Below are 27,571 nucleotides of genomic sequence, written 5' to 3'. Positions count from 1 at the left end.
CCCATTAAAAATCTTATCCCTCAAAACATTTCTGCTGGTCGCTGTCACCTCTGCACGTAGAGTTAGCGACATACAGGCTCTATCTGCTAACCCCCCTTTCACTCAATTCCTTGATGATAGGGTTATTCTCAAAACAGATCTAGCGTATCTCCCAAAAGTAGCATCCCGATTCCATAGGACACAAGACCTATCTCTAACCTCCTTTTGTCCTAACCCCAAAAACAAGGAGGAAGAGTCCTTACATACATTGGATGTTAGGAGATGCCTGATCATTACATAGAAGCCACCAGAGAGAGTAGGGAGGACGGCTCTCTTTTTGTGTGCTTTCAGGGTCCCCGGAAGGGGAAAAAAGCCTCCAAAGGCACTTAGGCTGATGGCATCCGTGATCCATCTTGCCAATCGTACTCATCAAGCGGGGTACCCATCCCGGGAAATGTCAAGGCTCACTCAACGAGAGCAGTTGCAACCTCATGGGCGGAGAAGGCCGGAGCCTCAATCGATCAGATATGTAGAGCTGCTACCTGGTCTTCACCATCTACATTCTATAAGCACTATAGATTGGAATTGGACCTTATCTCCTCTTCGGACCTTACCTTTGGTAAAAGGGTTCTGGAAGCGGTGGTCCCTCCCTAAGGGTACTGTCACACAGTGCAATTTTGATCGCTACGACGGCACGATTCGTGACGTTCTAGCGATATCGTTACGATCTCGCAGTGTCTGACACGCTACTGCGATCAGGGACCCTGCTGAGAATCGTACGTCGTAGCAGATCGTTTGAAACTTTCTTTCGTCGCTGGATCTCCCGCTGTCATCGCTGGATCGTTGTGTGTGACAGCGATCCAGCGATGCGTTCGCTGGTAACCAGGGTAAACATCGGGTTACTAAGCGCAAGGCCGCGCTTAGTATCCCGATGTTTACCGTGGTTACCAGCGTAAAAGTAAAAAAAAACAAACCGTACATACTCACCATCTGATGTCCGTCAGGTCCCTTGCCGTCCGCTTCCCGCTCTGACTGTCTGCCGGCCGGAAAGTGAGAGCAGATCACAGCGGTGACGTCACTGCTGTGCTGTGCTCTCACTGTACGGCGGCGCTCAGTCAGAGCAGGAAGCAGACGGCAAGAGACCTGACGGACATCAGATGGTGAGTATGTACGGTTTTTTTTTTTTTACTTTTACGCTGGTAACCAGGGTAAACATCGGGTTACTAAGCGCGGCCCTGCAGTTAGTAACCCGATGTTTACCCTGGTTACCCGGGGACTTCGGCATCGCTCCAGCGCCGTGATTGCAAAGTGTGACCGCAGTCTACGACGCTGGAGCGATAATCATACGACGCTGCAACGTCACGAATCGTGCCGTCGTAGCGATCAAAATTGCACTGTGTGACAGTACCCTAAATGTACAATCTCTGCAATTCTCTCCGTGGTGCCGTCATGGGCGTCAAAGAAAAATATAGTTCTTACCGATAACGGAATTTCTCTGAGCCCATGACGGCACCCGTACATTCCCTCCCTTCACTTATGGGTGTGCACATTAATATAGTGCCCTATGCCAATTATCTAAATAGTCACGCGGTATCTCAATTAAGTTTTCAATTAATGTTAAAATTAAGACTCTATTCCTTAGTCTCCCATCGTTCTCTAGTAAACAACTGATGCGGGAGAGAGGTACCGCCTTTTTATCTGTAGGTTTCCTGTCCTTGGTGGGCGGATCCCCTCTCTCCGTGGTGCCGTCATGGGCTCAGAGAAATACCGTTATTGGTAAGAACTATATTTATCTTTGCTACAATGACTCGGTAGAATCTTCCTAAGGCCACGTTCACACATTCAGTATTTGGTCAGTATTTTACAACAGTATTTGATTTTCAGTATCTTTTTTTTTTTTAATTATACAAAGAAAGCGCGACGGGGATTAGGGATAACAGAAAGGGGAAGGAAAAGTGACTGTTCATTAGGTTGAGAAATAGGGAGAACTCTTAGAATAAAAAAGTTATTAAATCTCAACTGAGTTGAGATATTGTAGATAAAATCGATAACATTTAGAATTATTTCACAGTATATTACAATAATATGTTGTGTTCTCACGATTCCTATCATTGTGGTTGGCACTTAAGGGAAATTCTTAATTCATAATTCCCTTTTTTTTTGTAGTATTTTTGGAAAGTTTTTCATATCAGTATAAGCCTAAATCAGGAGAGGAACAATCAGAGGAAAAGTATAATAGAAACACATCACCACTTCTCTATTTATCACCCAATCCTGGTTTTGGCTACAAATACTGATGTCAAATACTGAATGTGTACATGGCCATAGGCTGATTTCTGGGGGTGCTAAGAACAGAAGACACTTGGAAAACTCTTATCGCTAAGAACCTTAATAAATACGTCTACAGCTACTTGTTATTAGATCTTTTCCCATCCTTCTGTTGCATCCTATCACAATCATTGGTTCTCGTTCCCTGGGGATCAATATAATTTGAGACTGGCTGGAATGTCTGTAAATTCCAGTACACGATCGTGATAAATGTTCAGTGCGCCAATCACTAGGGATGATAGAAATAGAAGCATGGGAGTTTAGTAGGAGAGAATTGGGAATAACTATATATATGTGTATAAATAGGTGGCTACTTTGAAGAACCTAGAATATAAGACATAATTTCAGTTGTTTCACACTTTTTTGTTAAGTATATAATTCCACATGTGTTAATTCATAGTTTTGATGCCTTCAGTGTGAATGTACAATTTTCATAGTCATGAAAATACAGAAAAATCTTTAAGTGAGAAGGTGTGTCCAAACTTCTGGTCTGTACTGTGTATATATGTGTGTGTGTGTGTATATATATATATATATATATATATATATATATATATATATATATATATATATATATATATATATATATATCACACACACACTGAACCATACACTGTGTGCAGAATTATTAGGCAAGTTGTATTTTAGAGGATTATTGTTATTATGGATCAACAACTATGTTCTCAATCAACCCAAAAGACTCGTAAATATCAAAGCTTAATATTTTTGGAAGTTGGAGTGGGTTTTTTTTAGATTTGGCTATCTTAGGAGGATGTCTGTTTGTGCAGGTAACTATTACTGTGCAGAATTATTAGGCAACTTAATAAAAACCAAATATATTCCCATCTCACTTGTTTATTTCCACCAGGTAAACCAATATAACTGCACAAAATTTAGAAATAAACATTTCTGACATGCAAAAACAAAACCACAAAAATAGTGACCAATATAGCCCCCTTTCTTTATGATGACACTCAGCAGCCCTCCATCCATAGATTGTCAGTTGCTTGATCTGTTTACGATGAACATTTCGTGCAGCAGCCACTACAGCCTCCCAGACACTGATCCGAGAGGTGGACTGTTTTCCCTCCCTGTAGATCTCACATTTTATGAGGGACCACAGGTTCCCTATGGGGTTCAGATCAGGTGAACAAGGGGGCCATGTCATTTTTTCTCCTTTGAGACCTTTACTGGCCAGCCACGCTGTGGAGTAGTTGGAGGCATGTGATGGAGCATTGTCCTGCATGAAAATCATGTTTTTCTTGAACGATACCGACTTCTTCCTGTACCACTGCTTGAAGAAGTTGTCTTCCAGAAACTGGCAGTAGGTCTGGGAGTTGAGCTTCACTCCATCCTCAACCCGAAAAGGTCCCACAAGTTCATCTTTGATGATACCAGCCCATACCAGTATCCCACCTCCACCTTGCTGGCGTCTGAGTCGGAGTGGAGCTCTCTGCCCTTTACTGATCCAGGCTCTGGCCCATCCATCTGGCCCATCAAGAGTCACTCTCATTTCATCAGTCCATAAAACCTTTGAAAAGTCAGTCTAAAGATATTTCTTGGCCCAGTCTTGACGTTTTATCTTATGTTTCTTGTTCAAAGGTGGTCGTTTTTCAGCCTTCCTTACCTTGGCCATGTCCCTGAGTATCGCACACCTTGTGCTTTTTGTTACTCCAGTAACGTTGTAGCTCTGAAATATGGCACAACTGGTGGCAAATGGCATCTTGGCAGCTTCACGCTTGATTTTCCTCAATTCATGGGCAGTTACTTTGCACCTGTTTTGCCCAACACGCTTCTTGCGACCCTGTTGGCTATTGGCCATGAAACGCTTGATTATTCGGTGATCACGCTTCAAAAGTTTAGCAATATCAAGACTGCTGCATCCCTCTGCAAGACATCTCACAATTTTGGACTTTCCAGAGCCCGTCAAATCTCTCTTCTGACCCATTTTGCCAAAGGAAAGTGCAGCGCCCCCACTGCCGCAGGGTCGAGGGGTACCTGGTACCGGGCCTCTGGGTCTCTGCTCTGGGGTTGTCACAGTGGCTAGACCCAGTCCGTGACCCTGCCGAGGGGCGCACAATGTGAAAGAAGATGTAGATGGTGGTGAGGTTGTGGTGCTGTGAAGTGCCGGTCGCAGTAAATAACGAGGACACCAGGTTGCAGTCTCTCTACCTCTTTACTGAAGGCTTCTGAGTCCTCAGTCCGGAATACGGTTAACCGGGCTGCGCAAGTCCGGCCGGTCCAATGGCACTTCCAGAGTTCCCTTGCAGGTGGAAATCTGTGCCTACCTTCTAGCACTTGTGTGTTGTGGTCCTCCCCTGCTGTGCTTATGGGATAGTCCCCACAACTGTTGTGTCTGTTTCTCGTGTTCCCTCACAACTCGATTCTGATGTTCTTCCACGTCCCCCCAGATCTTATGGTAAGGATGCACCCGTATGACGGGGAAGCTCGGAGGTTCTTCCGGGACCCTAGCGTCGCCCCACTCCTGTTGTTACCCCCCTGTGTCTTCCTGGGTGTTCTTCGTGAGACAGCCCGCCTATAACTGACTGTCCTGCCGTAGGTTTGAAGTTTGGCTTGGAACCTAGTACTTCCTCGGCGTTCCGGCCACCGGTTATGTGCCTCAGTAGGATGTTGCCTCGTCTAACAGCACGACTCCTACTGGTATTCTCCTTGTTGCGTTGATCTCGTTTCTCACTCAGAACAATAAATCTCACTTCTTGTCCTTTCTTAGGGCACCGCCGCTATCCAGTGCAGGCACGGTCCCGTAACGTTCTCTCTGTTCGCTAGGCCTCTGTCAGGATCCCACCCCTGACAGGGACCCCTCTGAATCTTCCCCTACAACACCCTCTGCCACAAGGTGTTGCCTGGTTCCAACCCAGTCAGCTTTCTGAACTAACTTCCTATCTAACCCCCAGTTTTACCAGACTGTGAGGAGTGGCCTAATACATAGAACCCTTAGCTCCCCCTGGAGGCCAGACTGTGAAATGTATTGGTGTCTGTGATACCTGGTCAGATGAACTCCTTCAGTGCCATCAACGTAACATCACTCCCCTTAGTGGCAGAGCGACATTACTGCAACGACCAGGACTCTGGGGCGCTGCAAAAGGAAGTTGCCTAATAATTACGCACACCTCATATAGGGTTGTGATGTCATTAGACAACACCCCTCCTCATTACAGAGATGCACATCACCTGATTTACTTAATTGGTAGTTGGCTCTCAAGCCTGAACAGCTTGGAGTAGGACAACATGTATAAAAAGTATCATGTGATCCAAAAAAACAACTTGCCTAATAATTCTGCACACAGTGTATTCATGCTGTACTTATATACACAATCCCTACATATAAATCTAATGGAACTCTCTCTCTATATTGGTGATACATATAGTTACATGAGATTTATATGTAGGGATTGTGTATATAAGTACAACATTCAGTGGCTACATGAACATGGTTCAGTAAAATAAATTTCCGGAGTGGTACTTTATTAATTTTACTTACAATAGTAAAATATAAATAATTATTTTCACCCCGGATACTAAAATGTTTCCTATAACACAGTGAAATCATGAGATGCATCAGGACCATGGGCTCGCCTACCTTCTCCCTGGAGTTCATGGACCTTTATTAGATAATGTTATTTTCGTAGCCATGTCTGACCTGCAGATACTTTGCACCAACACCAGGTTCTAAGAAAGAAGTGCTCGTCCCGTTTTCATTAGATGAAAGACACCCTTTATTCTCATCTTAAAGGGGTTGTCTGACACTGATTGCAGACTTCTGAACCCTCACTGTGCATAGTCAACATTATCTGTTGTCTGCAGCAAAACCGGGCGGTCACATGACCACAAGAATGTGAGTTCTGGCCACATGCCGACTAGACGTGCTCGGTAAAGCAAGTCTACGGGTCTGTGAAAAACATCAGACTGTACTGTGATGATATATGAGTGGGCTGTCCGGAAATCACGGACTGACAGAATGGAGAGAGTGGACTTCATAAAAAAAAAAAAATTCTCCACCTCCTGAGAAAAATGATGACTTTGATCAGGATAATGGAATCGTTTTTCTCGTATGGAAAGAAAACGGCCTTGTGCACCTACCCTAAAACTGACCCTACAGATAAGAGGATAAATATCATCCCAACAACTTCCTCATGGGGAATTTAGCACAACTAATCTGCTCCAGATGTGCGGAGACTGACACGAGCCATTACGCTTCACTATGGGAATGTCCCCAGATACGATTCTCCCTCCTTGCTCTTACTTTCTCACGCTGAAAACCCTTGATGCTTCTGATCTCTTACTAGCACATAGGCAGTTATTGGACACACAGCAGCAATCCAGCCAGATAGGAAGTTACTTGTCTTCAGAATAGCCACATCAGCCTGCGGACTGCTGTCGCCCATTACCCCCGCTCTCCATGTGCTTCATCTGGATAGACGCACCGTAGCAAGAAATAAATCAGGGCTACAAAGTTTTCACATTGGGTGCCAATCTTTATGGCTCGTGCCCGCTCTCGGCAAACAGGGTTAGAGAATATTTTCGGGTGACCATATGCTTTAAAGGGAACCTGTCACCCCCACAATGGAAGGTGAGCTAAGCCCACCGGCATCAGGGGCTTAACCACAGCATTCTGTAATGCTGTAGATAAGCCCCCGATGTAACCTGAAAGATGAGAAAAAGAGGTTAGATTACACTCACTCAGGGGCGGTCCCGGTCCGGTTCTGGTCTGATGGGAGTCGCAGTCCGGCGCCTCCCATCTTCTTACGATGACGTCCTCTTCTGGTCTTCACACTGCGGCTCCGGCGCAGGCGTACTTTGTCTGTCCTGTTGAGGGCAGAGCAAAGTACTGCAGTGCCGGGCCTCTCTGACCTTTCCCTGCGCCTGCGCACTGCAGTACTTTGCTCTGCCCTCAACAGGACAGACAAAGTACGCCGGAGCCGCAGCATGACTACAAGAAGAGGACGTCATCGTAAGAAGATGGGAGGCCCCGGACCGCAACGCCCTTTGGACCAGAACTGGACCGGGACCGCCCCTGGGTGAGTATAATCTAACCTCTTTTTCTCATTTTTCAGGATACATCAGGGCTTATCTACAGCATTCCAGAATGCTGTAGATAAGCCCCTGATGCCGGTGGGCTTAGCTCACCTTCCATTTTGGGGGTGACAGGTTCCCTTTAAGTAAATTCAGGTAGATGCCACCTCTGTGATCCATCAAGCCTCCCAGCAGCCGCTGTCACGTTCCCTTTTTGGATACCTTTAACTCTTAGTGAACTTTGGTAAGTTATACAATCTGTCGTAATGTTAATCCAATACAATCTCGCACCATCCAGTAAATAATAAAATATACATTAAATGATGTATTTGTGGAAAGATCTGCTGGATAGCATTTTTTTTCTTAACCCCTTCATGACAGGGATAATTTCTGTCTTTGTGTTTCCATTTTTTATTCTCCATCCCAGAGCCATAACTTTATTTTTCTGTCGCCTGTTTTTTGCGGGTCGGGTTGTACTTTTCAATGACACCATTCATATTATCACACACTGTACTGGAAAATGAGAAAAAATTCCAAGTGCGGTGAAATTGTGGAAAATAAAACAAAACATGCAATTCTGACTTTTTGGGGAATTATTTTTACGCTGTACATTTTTTTTTTTTTTTTAGTAAAAATGACCATGCAATATGATTCTCAGCAATACCCTACGCGCCCAGTTTTATTTTATTGGTGAAAAAAATCCGAAGTTTGCAAAAATAAAATAAAATTTGGGTTGTCACTATATTCTGAGACCAGTAACATTTTTATTTTTCAGCCTGATGGAGCTGTGTAATGGCTTATTTTTTTGGCGTAGCAAGATGACGTTTTTATTAGTACCATTTTGGGATAGATGTGACTTTTTGATGGCTTCTTACAGCCTTTTTTGAGGAACTGGGGCGACCCAAAAAATGTTGGCGTTCTTGAATTTTTTTTTTCATTACGCTATTTACTGATTGGGTAAAAAAATTTTTTATATATTTTGATAGATTAGACTTTTCTGAACGTGGCGCTATCGAGTGTATATTTTTAATCTTTATTTTCAGTGGGGGAGGGGAACGCTTAGGCTTTTTAAAATATTTTTTTTCTTTTTTTAGTGCCATTAGTAGCCCCCCTTATGGGACTTTAAGATGCAATCGACCTACTGCTTGTGCTATATATGGCAATGTCAACTGCTGTGTGGCATCCATTGTGTCTCATTCGATTATCTATATTATTTATAGATTTTATATTATATTAATCATTTTCATAACAAATCAGGAAAAAACATGTTTTTTTTTCTTATTTTTATCCTGATAATTTGTGATAAAATGATCATAATCTATAAAAATAATTGAATAAAAATAAATATATTTAAACAAAAAGTCTAATAATTGTATGGACACTTGTTTGCAAATACAATACCATTTTATTGATTTATTAACAGGTAGAAAAAAAAACCCCACAACACAACCTGGACATGAGTAACCTCTTCATATCATAAGTACATTAAAAGGAACCTGCTATGTTGAAATGTAGTCTGACTTGCAGGTGGGGTGTTATAGAGCAGGAGGAGCTGATTAGATTGATGTACGTTTTTCTGGGAAAAATTTTAGTAAAACTTGCATTTTATTCATTAAAATCCCTGGTGTTTGTGTTTGAGTCCAGTGGGCGGTGCTACTCAGTGATTGACACTTCACGATTGACATGTCCATAGCAACCAGAGTCCATGCAATGTGTTCTGTTTACAGAGTGAACATAGCAACTACACTGTGTTCCAAATTATTATGCAAATTGGATTTAAATGTCATAAAGATTTAATTGTTTTGTTTTTCAAATAAACTCATTGATGGCATTGTGTCTCAGGGGTCAATGGATCACTGAAATCAATCTTAAACTCATGTGATAATTGGGTTTCCAGGTGATTCTAATTAAAGGAAAACTACTTAAAAATGATGTTCCACATTATTAAGCAGGTCACAGTTTTCAAGTAACATGGGAAAGAAAAAGGATCTCTCTGCTGCTGAAAAGCATCAAATAGTGCAATGCCTTGGTGAAGGGATGAAAACATTAGAAATTTCCTGAAAACATAAGCGTGATCATCGTACTGTTAAGAGATTTGTGTCTGATTCTGAGCACAGAGGTGTTTGTGCTGATAAAGGCATAATGAGGAAGATTTCTGCCAGGCAAGTTCATTGGATTAAGAGAGTAGCTGCTAAAAAGCCATTACAAAGCAACAAACAGATATTTGAAGCTGCTGGTGCCTCTGGAGTCCCTCAAACCTCAAGGTGTAGGCTCCTTCAAAGGCTTGCTGTGGTGCATAAACCTACTATTCAGCCACCCTTAAACAGTGTTCACAAGCAGAAATGGTTGTATTGGGCCCACACAGACATGAAGACTAATTTCCAAACAGTCTTGTTTACTGATAAGTGTTGAGCAACCCTGGATGGTCCAGATGGATGGAGTAGTGGATGGTTGGTGGATGGCCACCATGTCCCAACAAGGCTGCAACATCAGCGAGGAGGTGGAGTCATGTATTGGGCAGGAATCATGGGAAACAGCTGGTAAGGCCCTTTAAGGTTCATGAAGGTGTGAAAATAACCTCAGCAAAGTATATAGAGTTTCTGACTGACAACTTTCTTCTATGGTCTAAAAAGCAGAAACGTGCCTTCAGGAGCAAAATCATCTTCATGCTGACAATGCCCCATCTCATGCTGCAAAGAATACCTCTGAGTCATTGGCTGCTATGGGCATAAAAGGAGGTAAACTCATGGTGTGGCCACCATCTTCCCCTGACCTCAACCCTATAGAGAACCTTTGGAGTATCATCAAGCAAAAGATCTATGAGGGTGGGAGGCAGTTCACATCCAAACAGCAGCTCTGGGAGGCTATTCTGACTTCATGCAAAGAAATACAAGCAGAAACTCTCCAAAAACTCACAAGTTCAATGGATGCAAGAATTGTGAAGGTGATATCAAAGAAGGGTCCTATGTTAACATGTAACTTGGCCTGTTAGGATGTTTTGGGGTTAAATAGCTTTTTTGTTCAGTCAATGTGACCTCCTAATGCTGCAAATTCCACATATGAGCATTTTCAGTTCTTTAAAACATATCAAATGTTTAGAAATTCTACTGTGCCTAATAATTTGGAGCAGTGCATTGTGAGTTTTTATTCCTTTTGGAGATTATACTGTTATCATTGGGAGGTTTCTTCAATAAAATTCGATGTATAATCTAACGGGTGATGACTTTTATTAGACTGACTGTCATTTGCCCCGACCATTTAGGAAAATCTGATAAAAATGTAATTTGCATAATAATTTGGAACATAGTGTAAACTAGTTGCTGGGGGCAACTGCTCCCCTCCACTCATCACAACAGATATCTTTGGCATTGTAAATTCTATGGACCTATGGCCTGAAAAATAACGATGCTCGACAAGCAAGCCAAAGCCAATAGGTTACCATGTCTTATGTTTATACAAAAAGTAGCTCCACATCAAGTGGACTTCTTAAATGGAATCTCACCAGGTTTTTACCCCCTAATCTGGGAGCAGCATGATGTGGAGACAGAGACCCTGATTCGTTGTTCCCTGTAGTTTTGATAAGATCAGTTTTATCAACAGGAGATTATCACCAGAGCATTAGTAAACATGCTGCCAGGTGTCCAACCACGCCCACACCACTGATTGGCAGATTTCTTTGTACACTGTGCTTAGGCAGAAAGCGGCCAATCAGTGGTGTGGGCGGGTTTATACAGAGCTCCACATTCAGAGAACTGCTAGATCTGCAGCAGATAAAACAGGAATTTTATCAAAACTACAGCAGGCTGCCGAGGAAGTGATGCATGACTGGAATCGGGGTCTCTGCTCCAACTTCAGGGTGTAGCAAAATCCTGCTGACAGATTCCTTTAAGACAAGAAATATTTAAAAGTACGTTTTCCAGGACACTTAATTCCTTATTAAAGGCCATAAATTGGTGGGGGCCCAAATACTGCCTAAATCCATTGTATTGTCTACATTATTCCAAGCACACTTCATTCATTTTCTAAAATAAAACCATGTTCAGTTTGATGGTTCGGAATAAAAATAAGTTTCCCAGAACACTAAATAGCCCTTTCCTTTCGGATCGATTTTGCTGGTAATCACCATTTGGAGGCCATGGAAAGAGGCGATCACCAGTCATATATTGCATTTACATTCATAAGGAAACATGACAAGCTACATGAAAGGCAAATGGTGACAATTGTAGGGTGTAAGACTGTGCACGGTCCATTCTGGGACGGGTCATCCAAACACACTTTTTGCTGGTGCTTCTTTGGGCTTATCAAAGGCCGTCTCTGTTCCTGTTCTGGCCTGGCTGAACACCGATGGGGCTGAACCTCCGGCTTGTTCTGCAAATAGGGAGAAAAAATGTAAAATATGCATGAAAATATCAATATATCTAAAAAGTCAATAATCTGCCAGCTTCAGACATTATAGGGTCTGTCATTGTGTCCATGAATCAGCCGGACAACAACACTGTCACAGCTATGTCTGGAGTACAATATGCGACTTTTATGTAGAAATGCAATCAGACATTTGTCGTCTTTCACGCCAATTTGGTAACTATGTCCCCTTTTCTCATGATTAGATTTTGGCATAGATACTGACCAATGGCGTAAAACATTGATACAAGCCAATTGGGAATTTAGACTGTGAGCCCTAATGGAGACAGTGATGCGAGGTCTGTAAAGTGCTGTGGAATTAATGGTGCTATATATTGTAAGTAAGCATAATAATAATACTGAAAATATAAAGTGTTAGGATGGTAAACCGGATCCAGAGCTCAGATTATTAGACACCACTTATCACACCATGTTGATGATGACTAGACAGGTTATTACATGGTAAACCAGATCCTGTGCTCAGATTATTAGATACCACTTATCACACCATGTTGATGATGACTAGACAGGTTGTTACATGGTAAACCGGATCCAGTGCTCAGATTATTAGATACCACTTATCACACCATGTTGATGATGACTAGACAGGTTGTTACATGGTAAACCGGATCCAGAGCTCAGATTATTAGATACCACTTATCACACCATGTTGATGATGACTAGACAGGTTGTTACATGGTAAACCGGATCCAGAGCTCAGATTATTAGATACCACTTATCACACCATGTTGATGATGACTAGACAGGTTATTACATGGTAAACCAGATCCAGTGCTCAGATTATTAGATACCACTTATCACACCATGTTGATGATGACTAGACAGGTTGTTACATGGTAAACCAGATCCAGTACTCAGATTATTAGACACCACTTATCACACCATGTTGATGATGACTAGACAGGTTGTTACATGGTAAACCAGATCCAGTGCTCAGATTATTAGACACCGCTTATCACACCATGTTGATGATGACTAGACAGGTTGTTACATGGTAAACCAGATCCAGTGCTCAGATTATTAGATGCCACTAGTGATGAGCGAGTATACTCGTTGCTTGGGTTTTCCTGAGCACGCTCGGGTGACCTCCGAGTATTTGTTAGTGCTCGGAGATTTACCGTATTTTACGGCGTATAAGACGACTTTTTAACCCCTGAAAATCTTCTTAAAAGTCGGGGGTCGTCTTATACGCCGGGAATCGTCTTGTACGCCGGGTGTATATGGCGGGTGGGGGGGGAGTGATCCTGATGACGACGAGGGGGCGTCTCACAGGAAAGTGAGTATCCCCCATTACCTTATCGTAGCGCTGCAGCGTGGGGTCTCTGTGCTGGGAGCGGTGGCTGCTGTGCTGTGGGGCGGCGGCTCCTCTTCTGCAGTGTGGGGCCTCTGGTGCTGTGGGGCGGCGGCATATCTTCATGCTGTCGGGGCTCCTCCGGCATCTCCTTAAAGCCTGGAGGCCCCGCCGGCAACTCCATCGGTACAATGTGGTGGCCTCCGGGAAAATGGCCGCTGCTCAGATTCAGATCTCGTGTCCCGAGATTTCGGGACCAGATCTGAATCTGAGCATGCGCAGCCCCCAGCGGCCATTTTCCCAGAGGCCACCGCATTGCACCTATTGAGCTGCCTCCGGGAAAATGGCCGCTGCATTGCACCGATGGAGTTGCCGGCGGGGCCTCCAGGCTTTAAGGAGATGCCGGAGGAGCCCCGACTGCATAAAGATACGCCGCCGCCACCCCACAGCACAGAGGCCCCACACTGCAGAAGAGCCGCCACACCACAGCACAGCAGCCGCCGCTCCCAGCACAGAGACCCCCACGCTGCAGCGCTACGATAAGGTAATGGGGGATACTCACTTTCCTGTGAGACGCCCCCTCGTCGTCATCAGGATCACTCCCCCCCCCCCCCAAAAGGCACATATTCACCGGCCCTATAAGACGACATACGGTGTATAAGAAGACCCCCGACTTTTAAGAAGATTTTATATTTTAACTGGTAAAGTTGGGGGGTCGTGTTATACGCCCAGTCGTCTTATACGCCGGAAAATACGGTAGTTTTCATCCTGGCAGATGAATGATTCACGACTGCTACCCAGCCTGAGTACATGTGGGGGTTGCCTGGTTGCTAGGGAATCCCCACATGTAATCAAGCTGTCTAATAGCTGTAAATCATTTCAGCTGCCGCTATGAAAACTAAATCGCCGAGCAGTCATAAATACTCGGAGGTCACCCGAGCGTGCTCGAGAAAACCCGAGCAACGAGTACACTCGCTCTTCACTAGACGCCACTTATCACACCATGTTGATGATGACTAGACAGGTTGTTACACTATATGACTGGAGAACTGTATGCATGATGATGTCTACACGGCCCAAACTTACCACATTCTCTCATAACTTGATATGTCTTAGATTTGATCGGTGTTTGTTTCCCAAGCTTATCTTTGGCTCCTTTGAGATCTTCCTCCTTCACCTTTGGTCTCTTCTTTTTAATTGGAGCGTCCTGGGAAAAAAAATCAAACATATATTGTATAATCAGCAATGTAACCCTATAAGTCTGCATCTTTTACATAACTGTCATCGTGCAGGATAAATAGTGACACAAGGCAGCGGCTCCGGCATGTAATGGAGACTTCATTACTCTGAATTATGTTCTAAACAAGACATTCATTCCCAACAAGTAGTGCCATGGTTATAAATAGGCTTAAGTCTTCTGCTGAAAATCTAGCAAAGGCTGAAGGAACCTTGGACGCTCGCTATGCTTCATACAAACTGCAGGGAATCCTCCATTTATGTGTCTTATGTCTATAGGAGAAATACTACTACTATTATTATTATTATTATTATTATAAAAATGAGCACTTATAAGATCAGATGGGACATTTTATCCCTTTTTAGTCACATTTTCTGAAAAATAATTTAATAGTTTATCCCTCACTAGTGATGAGTGATCGTGCTGGGATAAGGCGTTATCGGAGCATGCTCAGGTGCTAACCGAGTGACTTTGGCGTGCTCAAAAAATAGGTTTGAGTCCCTGCAGCTGCACGTTCGCTCATCACTATGAGGCTACTTTCACACTAGCGTCGTGCAGACGTACCGACGCATGCTGTGAAAAAAAAGCACAACGGTGGCAGCGGATGCAGTTTTTCAACGCATCCGCTGCCCCATTGTGATGTCCGGGGAGGAGGGGGCGGAGTTTCAGCCGCGCATGCGCGGTCGAAAATGGCGGACGCGACGCACAAAAAAAGTTACATGGAACTTTTTTTGTGCCTACGGACCGCCAAAGCGCGACGGATGCGATGTGTGGCCATACGTCGCAATGCGTCGCTAATGCAACCCTATGGAGAAAAAACGCATCCTGCGGGCAACTTTGCAGGATGCGTTTTTTTCTCCAAAACGACGCATTGCGACGTACAGCAAACAACGCTAGTGTGAAAGCACCCTAAGTCTCCAATACCGTAGCCTCTTATTTAAAGGCCCCTTATACACATTAGTGAAAAGTCGGTAGGACCAGCGAACCAACTAATATTTACGGGCTGGGTCCAGACCTTCAACTTTTTAATTGTCAGTTTAAAAAAAAACAAAAAAACTGTACATATGATCGTCCAAATGTGTTAAAGATTGACCTGAAACGGTTGTACAAGAGTTTAAAAAATGGCTGCCTTCTTCCAGAAACAGTGCCGGACCTCATCAATGGATTGTTTCTCTGAGTCTGAGCTTCCATTGCACACACACAACCTTTTGGACACGCGACTTTTGGGAGATAGCAGCCATTTTTTTTCTATTCCTGTACAACCCCTTTAAAAGAGGATTGAGGACATATGACCACTTCAAACATGGCTGTTTCAGTTTCCAGCTGGAGGCGTGTCCCTTCATAGACAGACATTAACCAATCAGTGCTGACTGTGTAGGGACACACCCAACAATAGTAACACCCAGATGTCACATTATTCAGAATATTTAGAGGGAATAAGACACAATGTGGAGGTCTAAGAGAAGAAGTACCAACACTTATTCTATGGGGAATACAAGTATTTTCTAATTTTTTAAAAATATACATTTTTAGTGCTTGTTTACACACTGAGTTTTTGCTGCATTTTTTTTTTTTTGCTGTGGAAAAAACACAATGTTTTACACTACCAGCAAAGTGAATGACATTTTTTTTAATCTCCTGCACACGTTGTTTCTTTTTTCCTTGTGGAATTGATCCATCAATCCCTTTTTCCAAATCTACAACATGTTAATTCTTTGAGCATTTTTATACAGCATTTTTCCTGTCAACACTGGTTTTTGCTGCAGAAAAATCTGCTGCAAATAGTTACTGTGTGCACATAGCCTAAGGGCCCCTTCACACTGTGCAATCAAAGTCTGAACGAGCGTTCGATTTGTGACGTTTATCCGTCCTCGTTCCGAGGTTGCAAAGTGTGACATGGCGTTACGATCTGCGACGCAGCCCAGCATCGTACGATGTGAAAGAAAGAGCAGAACTTTCTTTCGTCGTAAATGTCTCGCTGTGGCGGTCGAAATCGTAGTATGTGACGGCGGTCATACGAGCTCGTAATGCGACTACGTGGGTTGGGCTTCCGCATACCTGTCTCCTGATTGGGCGTGACGTTTTAGCACGCCCATGCTGGTAATACGTCACGCTCGGAGTCGTAGGACTATGGCGGTGTGAAGGGTAGCGTACGATTGCGACGCGTGACGTTCACATCGCAACTACGTCAGAAAAAGCGTTAACATCGTAGAGTGTGACCGCTGGCTACGAGCTCGTACTGCGATGTCGAATATGACGCAAATGCGTCGTAATCGTAGCAGAATCGACCAGTGTGAAGGGGCCCTTAGGATTGCTGCCATTGCAGTTCTAGTAAACTGATTGGTTGTGAACTGCAATACCGCACACAACCTGTGGTCAGGTGTGGCACTGTTTTCAGAAGAATGCATTTGTAAAAAAACAAAAAGCAAACCGTTTTTCGACTTTATAAAAATGTTTTTTGAATACTTCAAAACAGATACAATCAATTGGTAAAAAAAGTCACCTTTGTACACAGATGGAAGCCGACTCATCAAATCTCAGACGCCAGAAAACTGCAGAGTTCCACAAAAATGTATTGAATTTAGACATTTTCATGCCAGTTTAAAGCAGCTCTGCCAGAATGGTTAGAGCTTGGGAGGGGTATGGCGGCAGCCGCCCGCTGAATTCATTACGTGTTACTTTTCTTATGCTAGAAATTATACTCCGGACGCTCACACAGAGAAGACTGGCCAAATTCATGGCATGAGCTTCTTAATAAATTTGGCACATCACACTTGGGCCAGCCCTTCATTAACCCCTTCACCCCCAAGGGTGGTTTGCACGTTAATGACCGGGCCAATTTTTACAATTCTGACCACTGTCCCTTTATGAGGTTATAACTCTGGAACGCTTCAACGGATCTTGGCGATTCTGACATTGTTTTCTCGTGACATATTGTACTTCATGATAGTGGTAAAATTTCTTTGATATAACTTGCGTTTATGTGTGAAAAAAATGAATATTTGGCGAAAATTTTGAAAATTTCGCAATTTTCCAAATTTGAATTTTTATGCCCTTAAATCACAGACATATGTCACGCAAAATACTTAAAAAGTAACATTTCCCACATGTCTACTTTACATCAGCACAATTTTGGAACCAAAATTTTTTTTTGTGACGGAGTTATAAGGGTTAAAAGTTGACCAGCAAATTCTCATTTTTACAACACCATTTTTTTTTAGGGACCACATCTCATTTGAAGTCATTTTGAGGGGTCTATATGATGGAAAAAATACCCAAGTGTGACACCATTCTAAAAACTGCACCCCTCAAGGTACTCAAAACCACTTTCAAGAAGTTTATTAACCCTTCAGGTATTTCACAGAAATTTTTGGAATGTTTAAATAAAAATAAACAACTTTTTTTCACACAAAATTTATTTCAGCTCCAATTTGTTTTATTTTACCAAGGGTAACAGGAGAAAATAGACCCAAAAATTTGTTGTACAATTTGTCCGGAGTACGCTGATACCCCATATGTGGGGGTAAACCACTGTTTGGGCACATGGCAGAGCTCAGAAGGGAAGGAGCGCCATTTGACTTTTCAATGCAAAATTGACTGGAATTGAGATGGGACGCCTTGTTGCATTTGGAGAGCCCCTGATGTGCCTAAACATTGAAACCCCCCACAAGTGACACCATTTTGGAAAGTAGACCCCCTAAGGATCTTATCTAGATGTGTGGTGAGCACTTTGACCCAACAAGTGCTTCACAGAAGTTTATAATGCAGAGCCGTAAAAATAAAAAATCATATTTTTTCACAAAAATGATCTTTTCGCCCCCAATTTTTTATTTCCCCAAGGGTAAGAGAAGAAATTAGACAGCAAAAGTTGTTGTGCAATTTGTCCTGAGTACGACGATACCCCATATGTGGGTGTAAACCACTGTTTTGGCGCATAGCAGAGCTCGGAAGGGAAGGAGCGCTATTTTACTTTTCAATGCAAAATTGACTGGAATTAAGATGAGATGCCATGTTGCGTTTGGAGAGCCCCTGATGTGCCTAAACATTAAAAACCCCCACAAGTGACACCATTTTGGAAAGTAGACCCCCTAAGGAACTTATCTAGATGTGTTGTGAGAACTTTGAACCCCCAAGTGTTTCACTACAGTTTATAACGCAGAGCCGTGAAAATAAAAATTCTTTTTTTTTTTTCACAAAAATGATTTTTAGCCCCCAGTTTTGTATTTTCACAAGGGAATCAGGATAAATTGGACCCCAAAAGTTGTTGTCCAATTTGTCCTGAGTATGCTGATACCCCATATGTGGGGGGGAACCACTGTTTGGGCGCATGACAGAGCTCGGAAGGGAAGGAGCGCCATTTGGAATGCAGACTTAAATGGATTGGTCTGCAGGCATCACGTTGCATTTGCAGAGCCCCTGATGTACCCAAACAGTACAAACCCCCCACAAGTGACCCCATATTGGAAACTAGACCCCCCAAGGAACTTATCTAGATGTGTTGTGAGAACTTTGAACCCCCAAGTGTTTCACTACAGTTTACAACGCAGAGCCGTGAAAATAAAAAATCTTTATTTTCCCACAAAACTTATTTTTTGGCCCCCAGTTTTGTATTTTCCCAAGGGTAGCAGGAGAAATTGGACCCCAAAAGATGATGTCCAATTTGTCCTGAGTACGCTGATACCCCATATGTTGGGATAAACCCCTGTTTGGGCACACGAGAGAGCTCTGAAGGGAAGGAGCACTGTTTTCCTTTTTCAACGCAGAATTGGCTGGAATTCAGATCGGATGCCATGTCCCGTTTGGAGAGCCCCTGATGTGCCGAAACAGTGGAAACACCCCAATTATAACTGAAACCCTAATCCAAACACACCCCTTACCCTAATCCCAACAGTAACCCTAACCACACCTCTAACCCAGACACACCCCTAACCCTAATCCCAACCCTATTCCCAACCGTAAATGTAATCCAAACCCTAACCCTATCTTTAGCCCCAACCCTAACTGTAGCCCCAACCCTAGCCCTTACCCTAGCAATAACCCTAGCCCTATCACTAGCCGTAACACTAGCCGTAACACTAGCCCTAACCCTAGCCCTAAACCTAGCCCTAACCCTAGCCCCAACCCTAGCCCCAACCCTAGCCCTAACCCTAGCCCCAACCCTAGCCCTAACCCTAGCCCTAACCCTAACCCTAGCCCTAACCCTTGCCCTAACCCTAGTCCTAACTCTAGCCCTAGCCCTAACCCTAATGGGAAAATGGAAATAAATACATTTTTATTTTTTTTTATTTTTCCCTAACTAAGGGGGTGATGAAGGGGGGTTTGATTTACTTTTAAAGCGGATTTTTTAGCGGATTTTTATGATTGGCAGCCGTCACACACTGAAAGACGCTTTTCATTGCAAAAAATATTTTTTGCGTTACCACATTTTGAGAGCTGTAATTTTTCCATATTTGAGTCCACAGAGTCATATGAGATCTTGTTTTTTTGCGGGACGAGTTGACGTTTTTATTGGTAACATTTTCGGACACGTGACATTTTTTGATCGCTTTTTATTCCGATTTTTGTGAGGCAGAGTGATAAAAAACCAGCTATTCATGAATTTCTTTTGGGGGAGGCGTTTATACCGATCCGCGTTTGGTAAAATTGATAAAGCAGTTTTATTCGTCGGGTCAGTACGATTACAGCGATATCTCATTTATATCATTTTTTTATGTTTTGGCGCTTTTATACGATAAAAACTATTTTATAGAAAAAATAATTATTTTGGTATCGCTTTATTCTCAGGACTATAACTTTTTTATTTTTTTGCTGATGATGCTGTATGGTGGCTCGTTTTTTGCGGGACAAGATGACGTTTTCAGCGGTACCATGGTTATTTATATTAGTCTTTTTGATCGCGTGTTATTCCACTTTTTGTTCGGTGGTATGATAATAAAGTGTTTTTTGCCTCGTTTTTTTTTTTTTTTTCTTACGGTGTTCACTGAAGGGGTTAACTAGTGGGGCAGTTTTATAGGTTGGGTCGTTACGGACGCGGCGATACTAAATATGTGTACTTTTATTGTTTTTTTTATTTTATTTAGCTAAAGAAATGTATTTATGGGAATAATATATATTTTTTTCTTTATTTAGGATATTTTTTTTTTATTTTATTTTTTTTTACACACACATGTGGGGATTTTTTTTTTTACTTTTTTACTTTGTCCCAGGGGGGGGACATCACAGATCATTGATCTGACAGTGAGCACAGCACTCTATCAGATCGACGATCTGCTGTGCAGGGCTGCAGGCTTACCAAGTGTCTGCTCTGAGCAGGCACTCGGTAAGCCACCTCCCTCCCTGCAGGACCCGGATGCCGCGGCCATCTTGGATCCGGGACCTGCGGCGAGGAGGGAGGTAGGAGACCCTCGGAGCAACGCGATCACATCGCGTTGCTCCGAGGGTCTCAGGGAAGCCCGCAGGGAGCCCCCTCCCTGCGCGATGCTTCCCTATACCGCCGGTACACCGCGATCATGTTTGATCGCGGTGTGCCGGGGGTTAATGTGCCGGGGGCGGTCCGTGACCGCTCCTGGCACATAGTGCCGGATGTCAGCTGCGATATGCAGCTGACACCCGGCCGCGATCGGGTATGCGCGGCCGATCGCGTATGACGTACTATCCCGTCGGTGGTCATACGGGCCCACCCCACCTCGACGGGATAGTACGTCTGATGTCAGAAAGGGGTTAAGACTGGTGAGCACAATGCTAGTCTTAATGAATCGGCCCCATAGTGTACAAAGTTAAGATAGAATCATAGAAGATTTGGAAGGAACCTCGGGGGTCATCGTGTCCAACCCCCTCCCTGCTCAATGCAGGATTCACTAAACCACCTCAGACAGATGTCTGTCCAGCCTCTGTTTGAAGACTTCCATTGAAGGAGAACTCACCACCTCTGTTCCACTCATTGATCACCCTCACTGTCAAAAAGTTTTTTTTCTAATATCTTATCTGTATCTTCTCCCTTTCAGTTTAATTCCATTGCTTATCGTGTTTCCATGTGCAAATGAGAATAAAGATGATCCCTCTACACTATGACAACCCTTCAGAAATTTGTAGATAGCTATTAAGTCTCCTCTTTCTTCTTTTTTTGCAGGCTAAACATTCCCAGATCCTTTAACCGTTCCTCGTAGGACATCCTTTGCAGTCCGCTCACCATCCTGGTAGCTCTTCTCTGAACTTGCTCGTTTTTTAATGACTTTTTTTCAAAATGTGGTGCCCAAAACTGAACACAGTATTCCAGATGATGCCTGACCGAGGAGGAGTAGTGGGGGATAATTACTTCCCGTGATCTAGACTCTGTTTCTCTTAATACATCCTAGACCGGTTTGCCTTTTTTGCTGCTGCATCACACTGTTGACTCATGTGCAGTCTGTGATCTATTAGTATACCCAAGTCTTTTTCACACGTGCTGTTGCTTAGTTCTATTCCTCTCATTCTGTAAAAATCAGTTGAGAATATAATGTGTGTAAGTAGATAAGATATGATTCAGGACAATGAGACAAATTAAGTTCAAATGAACTACAGTTGCTTTGCTGTTCGCTGTGGCTGTCTTTTCGAAAGAGCACAAGGACACAGTTGACTGTGTTCTGGTGCACCTCTTAATAGGAATTGATCAGCATATTTTTGATATGTAATCTGAGAACAGCATGAGGTAGGGGTTAAAATACAGATTTCAATAATATGTCACATGTCAAGCTGTGTGCTCGTGTTTACATACACTGAAGGTTTTATCACTTGGTGCTTATTGTTGCTGGACTACAGCAGAGCATGCATGCTACTCTGGCCCCGCCTCCTCCTGTGATAAGCAGCTCACTGTCTATAAACAATGTATACAGAGAGCCTGGTGTGGGCGGGGTTAGCTTTCTCAGCTCTGCTGCATTCTAACTCTAAGATCTGTGTCAGAACGGCTGCACCCAGTAATCTAAGTGATAGATCGTTGGATTCAGCTTCTCTTTGCCTACATGATGATGCTCTCATATGAAGTAGCATAAACCTGATGACAGATTCCTGAGAGCATTTTGCTGTCCATTTGTCTCACTGTGATAAATGGCTCCGTGGAGCAGACGTCTGAATCATGTTTCTAAAGGGGTTCAAATAGAAACCCCAGAAATGAAGCCATGAAAACAGTGCTGAACACTATGTGAAGATTTGCTAAGATGCAGAGTCTATGCCAGAATCTCGATTCAATGTACCCAACACGTTTACATAAAGTGAGTGACCGCAATATAAATACAGGGAGAGAAATCTGCATGTCGTTGGATTACAGATACCACTCACCCTTTACAAAGCCATTATGGCATGCAACAGAAATTTCAATGGGGAGGGGAGGTCATAGTTATACTCTCCAGAGCTGGCACGAAACTGCTTTGTAAACCCCCAGCGACTCGGGAAGGAATAAAGATCCTGAGATTGTGTTGTCACTACCCTGGATTAAAAGTGGCACAGATGTCAACCACGTCTAATTTGGACACGGTGAGTCATTAGGTCACCTTGAAAATGTTTATTCCGGCCGTTCACACTGAGGATCGAGGACAAAAATAATTCTCCCAAAGCGTCTGATCTGGGTACTTTACTTTGGGGACATTTTTTTTTTTTTTTACTTAAATGCATGTAATCAGGGCTAATTATTTTTTACTATTGGGCTTTGTTAAGAATTTTGCACCATTTACTTTCTACAATCTCTGTGTTTCGCTGGCTGCAGAATGAGCTAACCAAGAATCCTTCAGCCAGCCCACTATGAGAATACAACAGGGAGTTTGTAACTCTTGTGTCTTTTTTTTTTTTCTGAGCTCTTCTGATTTGACCACAGACCACATCAAAGTTGAATGAGCCCGGAAAAGCCAAACGGTGCAAACATGTTAATAAAACCAAATTACTAAAATTATTTGCCGTATTTTTTTAACCCTAATTACAAGCTTCTAAGTAAAAAAATAAAATAAAATAAAATGAATCAAAAATTGTCCCAAAGGATGGAAAACCTAAAAGGTTATAGCCCTTGTCATTTTGTGTTCCTTTAGTAATATCAAAAAAATAAAAAAAATAAAATGGGTATTGTGGGTGTGCGGACCTCCTGTTATATGGCGGGGTGCTCAACAAGGGTTCCATGTCCAGGAGACAAAAACATAAAAAGGTACTTGGTACGCCAAGGTGAAAATGATATTGTTTCAGACTTTCAGGCAATTCAAACAAAATGGTTAACGTTTTGGCCCCTATAATTGGACCTTCATCAGACACTGGTTCCTGTAGATTAGACAGGGGATACACACAGGAGAAAGTGACTGATGAAGGTCCAATTATAGAGACCGAAACGTTACACTTTTCTTTGAATTGTTTGACAAAGTCTGAAAAAAAATCTAATATTCACCTTGGAATAGGAAGTAGCTTATGTTTTCATCCTATGAATTAAATGCAGCATGTGAATCCTTACAGTGGAGCATCTAATCACCTGCTCTCTTAAGTATGTATTCATAAGAGAATATGAAGGCAGAATATGGACTAGGAGGAAGCAGAGACTCAAGTATAATCCAAAAAGTAATATTTTTTTACCCGTATGTTCCTAAATTGGATATAAACGAGGGTACAAGTTAAAGACTCGGTGAAATTCTGAAGATTGCTAGTGTTACATCCCACCCTCCAAGTAGCAAACACTTGGATACAGTTCAAAAGACTTTAAAAACGCAAGAAAACCGGACCTGAAAGCTGTGAATCCAACCTCATAGTGACTCTAGGGTGAAGAAAATTCACTATTTTTCTCTATGTCACATAGGAAATGCTCAGAGACCAAGACGAGCTTACCCTTCCTTGTCCACCACCCAATATGCCAGTCTACCACCCTATTGTCACTACGGAACCTTCTGTAAGACCAGAGACTCTCGGAGGTTACAGTACGAGCCCATGGAATTCTAGAACCACGGAATTTGGGACTCTTGGGTTATAACATGGTGGAAGTGCCAGATTGGGGTAAAGGCTGTCAATCGGAAATGTTATACTTATTGATAAACATGTAAAAGAAATTTTCATTCTTTATATAATTGTGCCGTTTCCCAGTCTATAGGTTATGTGTGAGTATTCACGGCAAGAAGGATATGCTATCTGCACTATGGAGAAATCACAATGGAACAAGAAAGGGAAAAATGGTCTATATTGATCCATAATAGTAGAAACATGTTAAAATTTGAGAGTTCTATTCATTTTAATGGCCAACTGAGGAGATGGTAACAAATAGCAAATTTTCGAGACTACTCCGTTGTCTTCATCAGCATAATAGTAAGAATAAGTCAGATACAAAATAAACAATAGAAAAGTATGTCCACGTTCCACTGTATAAGTGAAGGGGATGAGCAAATGCTCTAGAGCAGCAGTAATGATGGCAGAGAGACTTTTCCATTCCTGCCACTGCTGAAACACAGAGTCAGTCTTCGGAGGAGACTTATCAGATCTTACATCCAACAGTTCTATCCTTTACATAATAGTTCTATGTTACTCACCTGTGGTTGGGACATCTCAGCTCACAACTGGTTAATGGCGACAGAAGACAAAGCCACAGAGGTCTCTGCAGCCCAATGCTTGACAGCTGCATCTATATATGTAGGGGACGGGTGACGCGGGGAGTAGGAGTTCCTACAGGCAGAGCCTTATCCAGAGAAGCAAAGCTCTCAAGGGTTTTTTTCTGTATGATGACTGGAGTACAAAGAATCCAAGCAACTGTTGTTTAACGGGGGAACATGTTACAACAGCCGCCAAATTTATAAAACACATCATCAATTCCGGTAGAAGACGAAGATGCAAAACACAAATTTTGCCCTATTCATCACCCATGTTTTTGAAAGTCACTTTACTTTTTTTTTGGTCTTGGGGCATTCATTGTTTTTTTTGCGCAGCATTCTTCAGCATGACGGACGCGGTTTATGAATTTTGTGCACTTTTTTTTGCCCATTTGTCCACTCATATAATTTGGATAAATACATAAAACTAAAAATAAATTAACACATATGCAGGGACTTGTGAAAATAATCGACCCAAGAACCCCGTACCTACCCCCTTCCTTCCCCAGCATTCTTTGTGATTTCCTACCTCACAACCTGGAATTTCACTTTTTTTTTTAGGGTTTGCACAAGTTCATGTGAAGAACATTCTTACAACTGTGAACATTTGGTTTTCTTTTTATTGTGAAGCAAACAACGCATAGGACAAAATAACTGAAAACTTCAGTGTGCATAACTGTTCACCCCCCCTAAAGTCAGTACTTTGCAGAGCCTCCTTCTGTGGCAAATACAGCTGCAAGTCGCTTTGGATAAGTCTCTATGAGATTTTCACATCTTGCCACTGGGATTTTTTCCCATTCCTCAAGGCAAAACAGCACCAGTTCCTTCAATTTAGATGGCTTCCTCTGGCGAACAGCAATCTTCAAGTCTAACCACAGATTCTAATTGGATTAAGGTCGGGGCTTTGGCTAGGCCACTACAAAACATTTACACATTTCCCCTTAAACCACTCGAGTGTTGCTTTAGCAGTATACTTTTGGGCAGGGCTGCCACCAAGAATTTCAGGGCCCCATACTGGCAAAATGTTCGGACCCCTTGAGACTCTGCCCAGGCTCCACCCTATCTCTGCCTCCAACCTTCCACAGTCCTACTACTCAATCTTGGAAATACTCCACTTCTGCACCACGTCCTCACCAATCATACATTAACAGTTCCCATCGAACACCAGATCACATATATAGCCAGCAGCTTTTGTTTTGGCCAAAACATTTTCTAAGCCACCACAACAAGGTAGTCTACTCTAATCTAAACTATTAAACATTTGTTAAAATATCCTGTACTTTTTAGGTATATTTTTATTTATGTTTCTTTAAGGGAATGTGTCACAAACATTTTTTTAAAATGAACAATAACACCATATACAGGGAACAAATACTGTCACATCATGACCAGCCCACATATTAGCACCACATAGTGACCAAATAATACCACATACAAGGAACAAATACCACCACATCATGACCAGACAATATATTATTACCACAGTGACCAAATAATACCACATACAAGGAACAAATACCGCCACACCATGATCAGGCCATATATTACCACCACATAGTGAATGAATAATACCACATAGAAAGGACAAATACAGCCACACCATGGCCAGATCACATATTACTACCACATAGTGACCAAGAATAACACATACAAGAGACAAATACTGCCACACCACGACCAGACCACATATTACAACCACATAGTGATGGAATATTACAATACTGATCATGAATAAGAAAACACAATACAAATTTTACCATAAGTGCCATTGTATACACAGGAGCTCTGTATATAGCATATAGTGTACAAGTAATACAGTGTTCCCCAATGAAATTAGACACAGTAGCTCTGTATATAGTGTCAGTGTACAGATAATACAGTGATCACCAGTGACATTATATACAGGAGCTCTGTATATAGAGACAATGTACAGATATTACAGTAATCACCAGTGATATTGTACACTATATGCGTTATACAGAGCTCCTGAGTATAAGTAATACAATGTTCACCAATTACATTATACACAGCAGCTGTGTATATAGTGTCAGTGTACAGATAATACAGTGATCACCAGTGACATTATACACGAGCTCTGTATATAGTGTCAGTGTACAGGTAATACAGTGATCACCAGTGGCATTATATACAGGAACTCTGTATATAGAGTTAATGTACAGATATTACAGTGATCACCAGTAATATTATACTTAGGAGCTCTGTATATAGTGTCAGTGTACAAGTAATACAGTGATCACCAGTGACATATGCAGGAGCTCTGTATATAGTGTCACTGCACAGATAATACAGTGATCACCAGCGACATTATACACATGACTTCTGTATATAGAGTATAGTGTCCGTGTATAGGTAACACACTGACTCACCGGTGACATCACTAGATGAAGTCCTTCATCTTCATCCAGGAGAGACCGCCATCACTTCTTCCAGCCAGAACTCGTCTCTTCAGAAAATAACACAGTTATCTAGAGCACATTCCCCAATTTTTCTCCAACCTCTACACTACGCCAGATTAAGAAAAAAGTGACCATGTTGCCCTGCATAGTAACAGGACCTCTCCTAACCCACACTGAAAACAGTATCCTCAAAAAATAATATCCTTTAATTAGCCCCTACAGTAATAATGTCCCACATCCTGCTTCCACGTCCTCCCATTCTGGACCCTACATGTCCTCCCAT

At 42.5% G+C, this 27,571-nt stretch overlaps 1 protein-coding gene across 2 annotated transcripts; it reads right to left on the bottom strand.

The window, feature by feature from the left end:
- Positions 1–8,723: 8,723 nt before the first annotated feature.
- On the bottom strand, positions 8,724–24,927 carry MUSTN1 (musculoskeletal, embryonic nuclear protein 1). 2 transcript variants are annotated; one of them, XM_077276360.1, is made up of 3 exons: positions 24,815–24,927; positions 14,141–14,261; positions 8,724–11,709 (listed from the first exon to the last, which is right to left on the bottom strand). In XM_077276360.1, exons 1-3 carry the CDS (start codon positions 24,827–24,829, stop codon positions 11,603–11,605), a joined length of 243 nt encoding a protein of 80 aa, XP_077132475.1. In that variant the 5' UTR covers positions 24,830–24,927; the 3' UTR covers positions 8,724–11,602. The 2 variants fall into 2 exon arrangements, with proteins under 2 accessions (XP_077132475.1, XP_077132474.1); XM_077276359.1 differs by lacking the exon at positions 24,815–24,927 and having other exon boundaries at positions 10,548–11,709; positions 14,141–14,282.
- Positions 24,928–27,571: the final 2,644 nt, after the last annotated feature.

This window comes from Ranitomeya variabilis, chromosome 8, assembly GCF_051348905.1.
Source record: "Ranitomeya variabilis isolate aRanVar5 chromosome 8, aRanVar5.hap1, whole genome shotgun sequence".
In the NCBI taxonomy this organism is placed as follows: domain Eukaryota; kingdom Metazoa; phylum Chordata; class Amphibia; order Anura; family Dendrobatidae; genus Ranitomeya; species Ranitomeya variabilis.
Note: the sequence above shows the minus strand (reverse complement) of the source record. Positions and strands in the feature narration are given on the sequence as shown.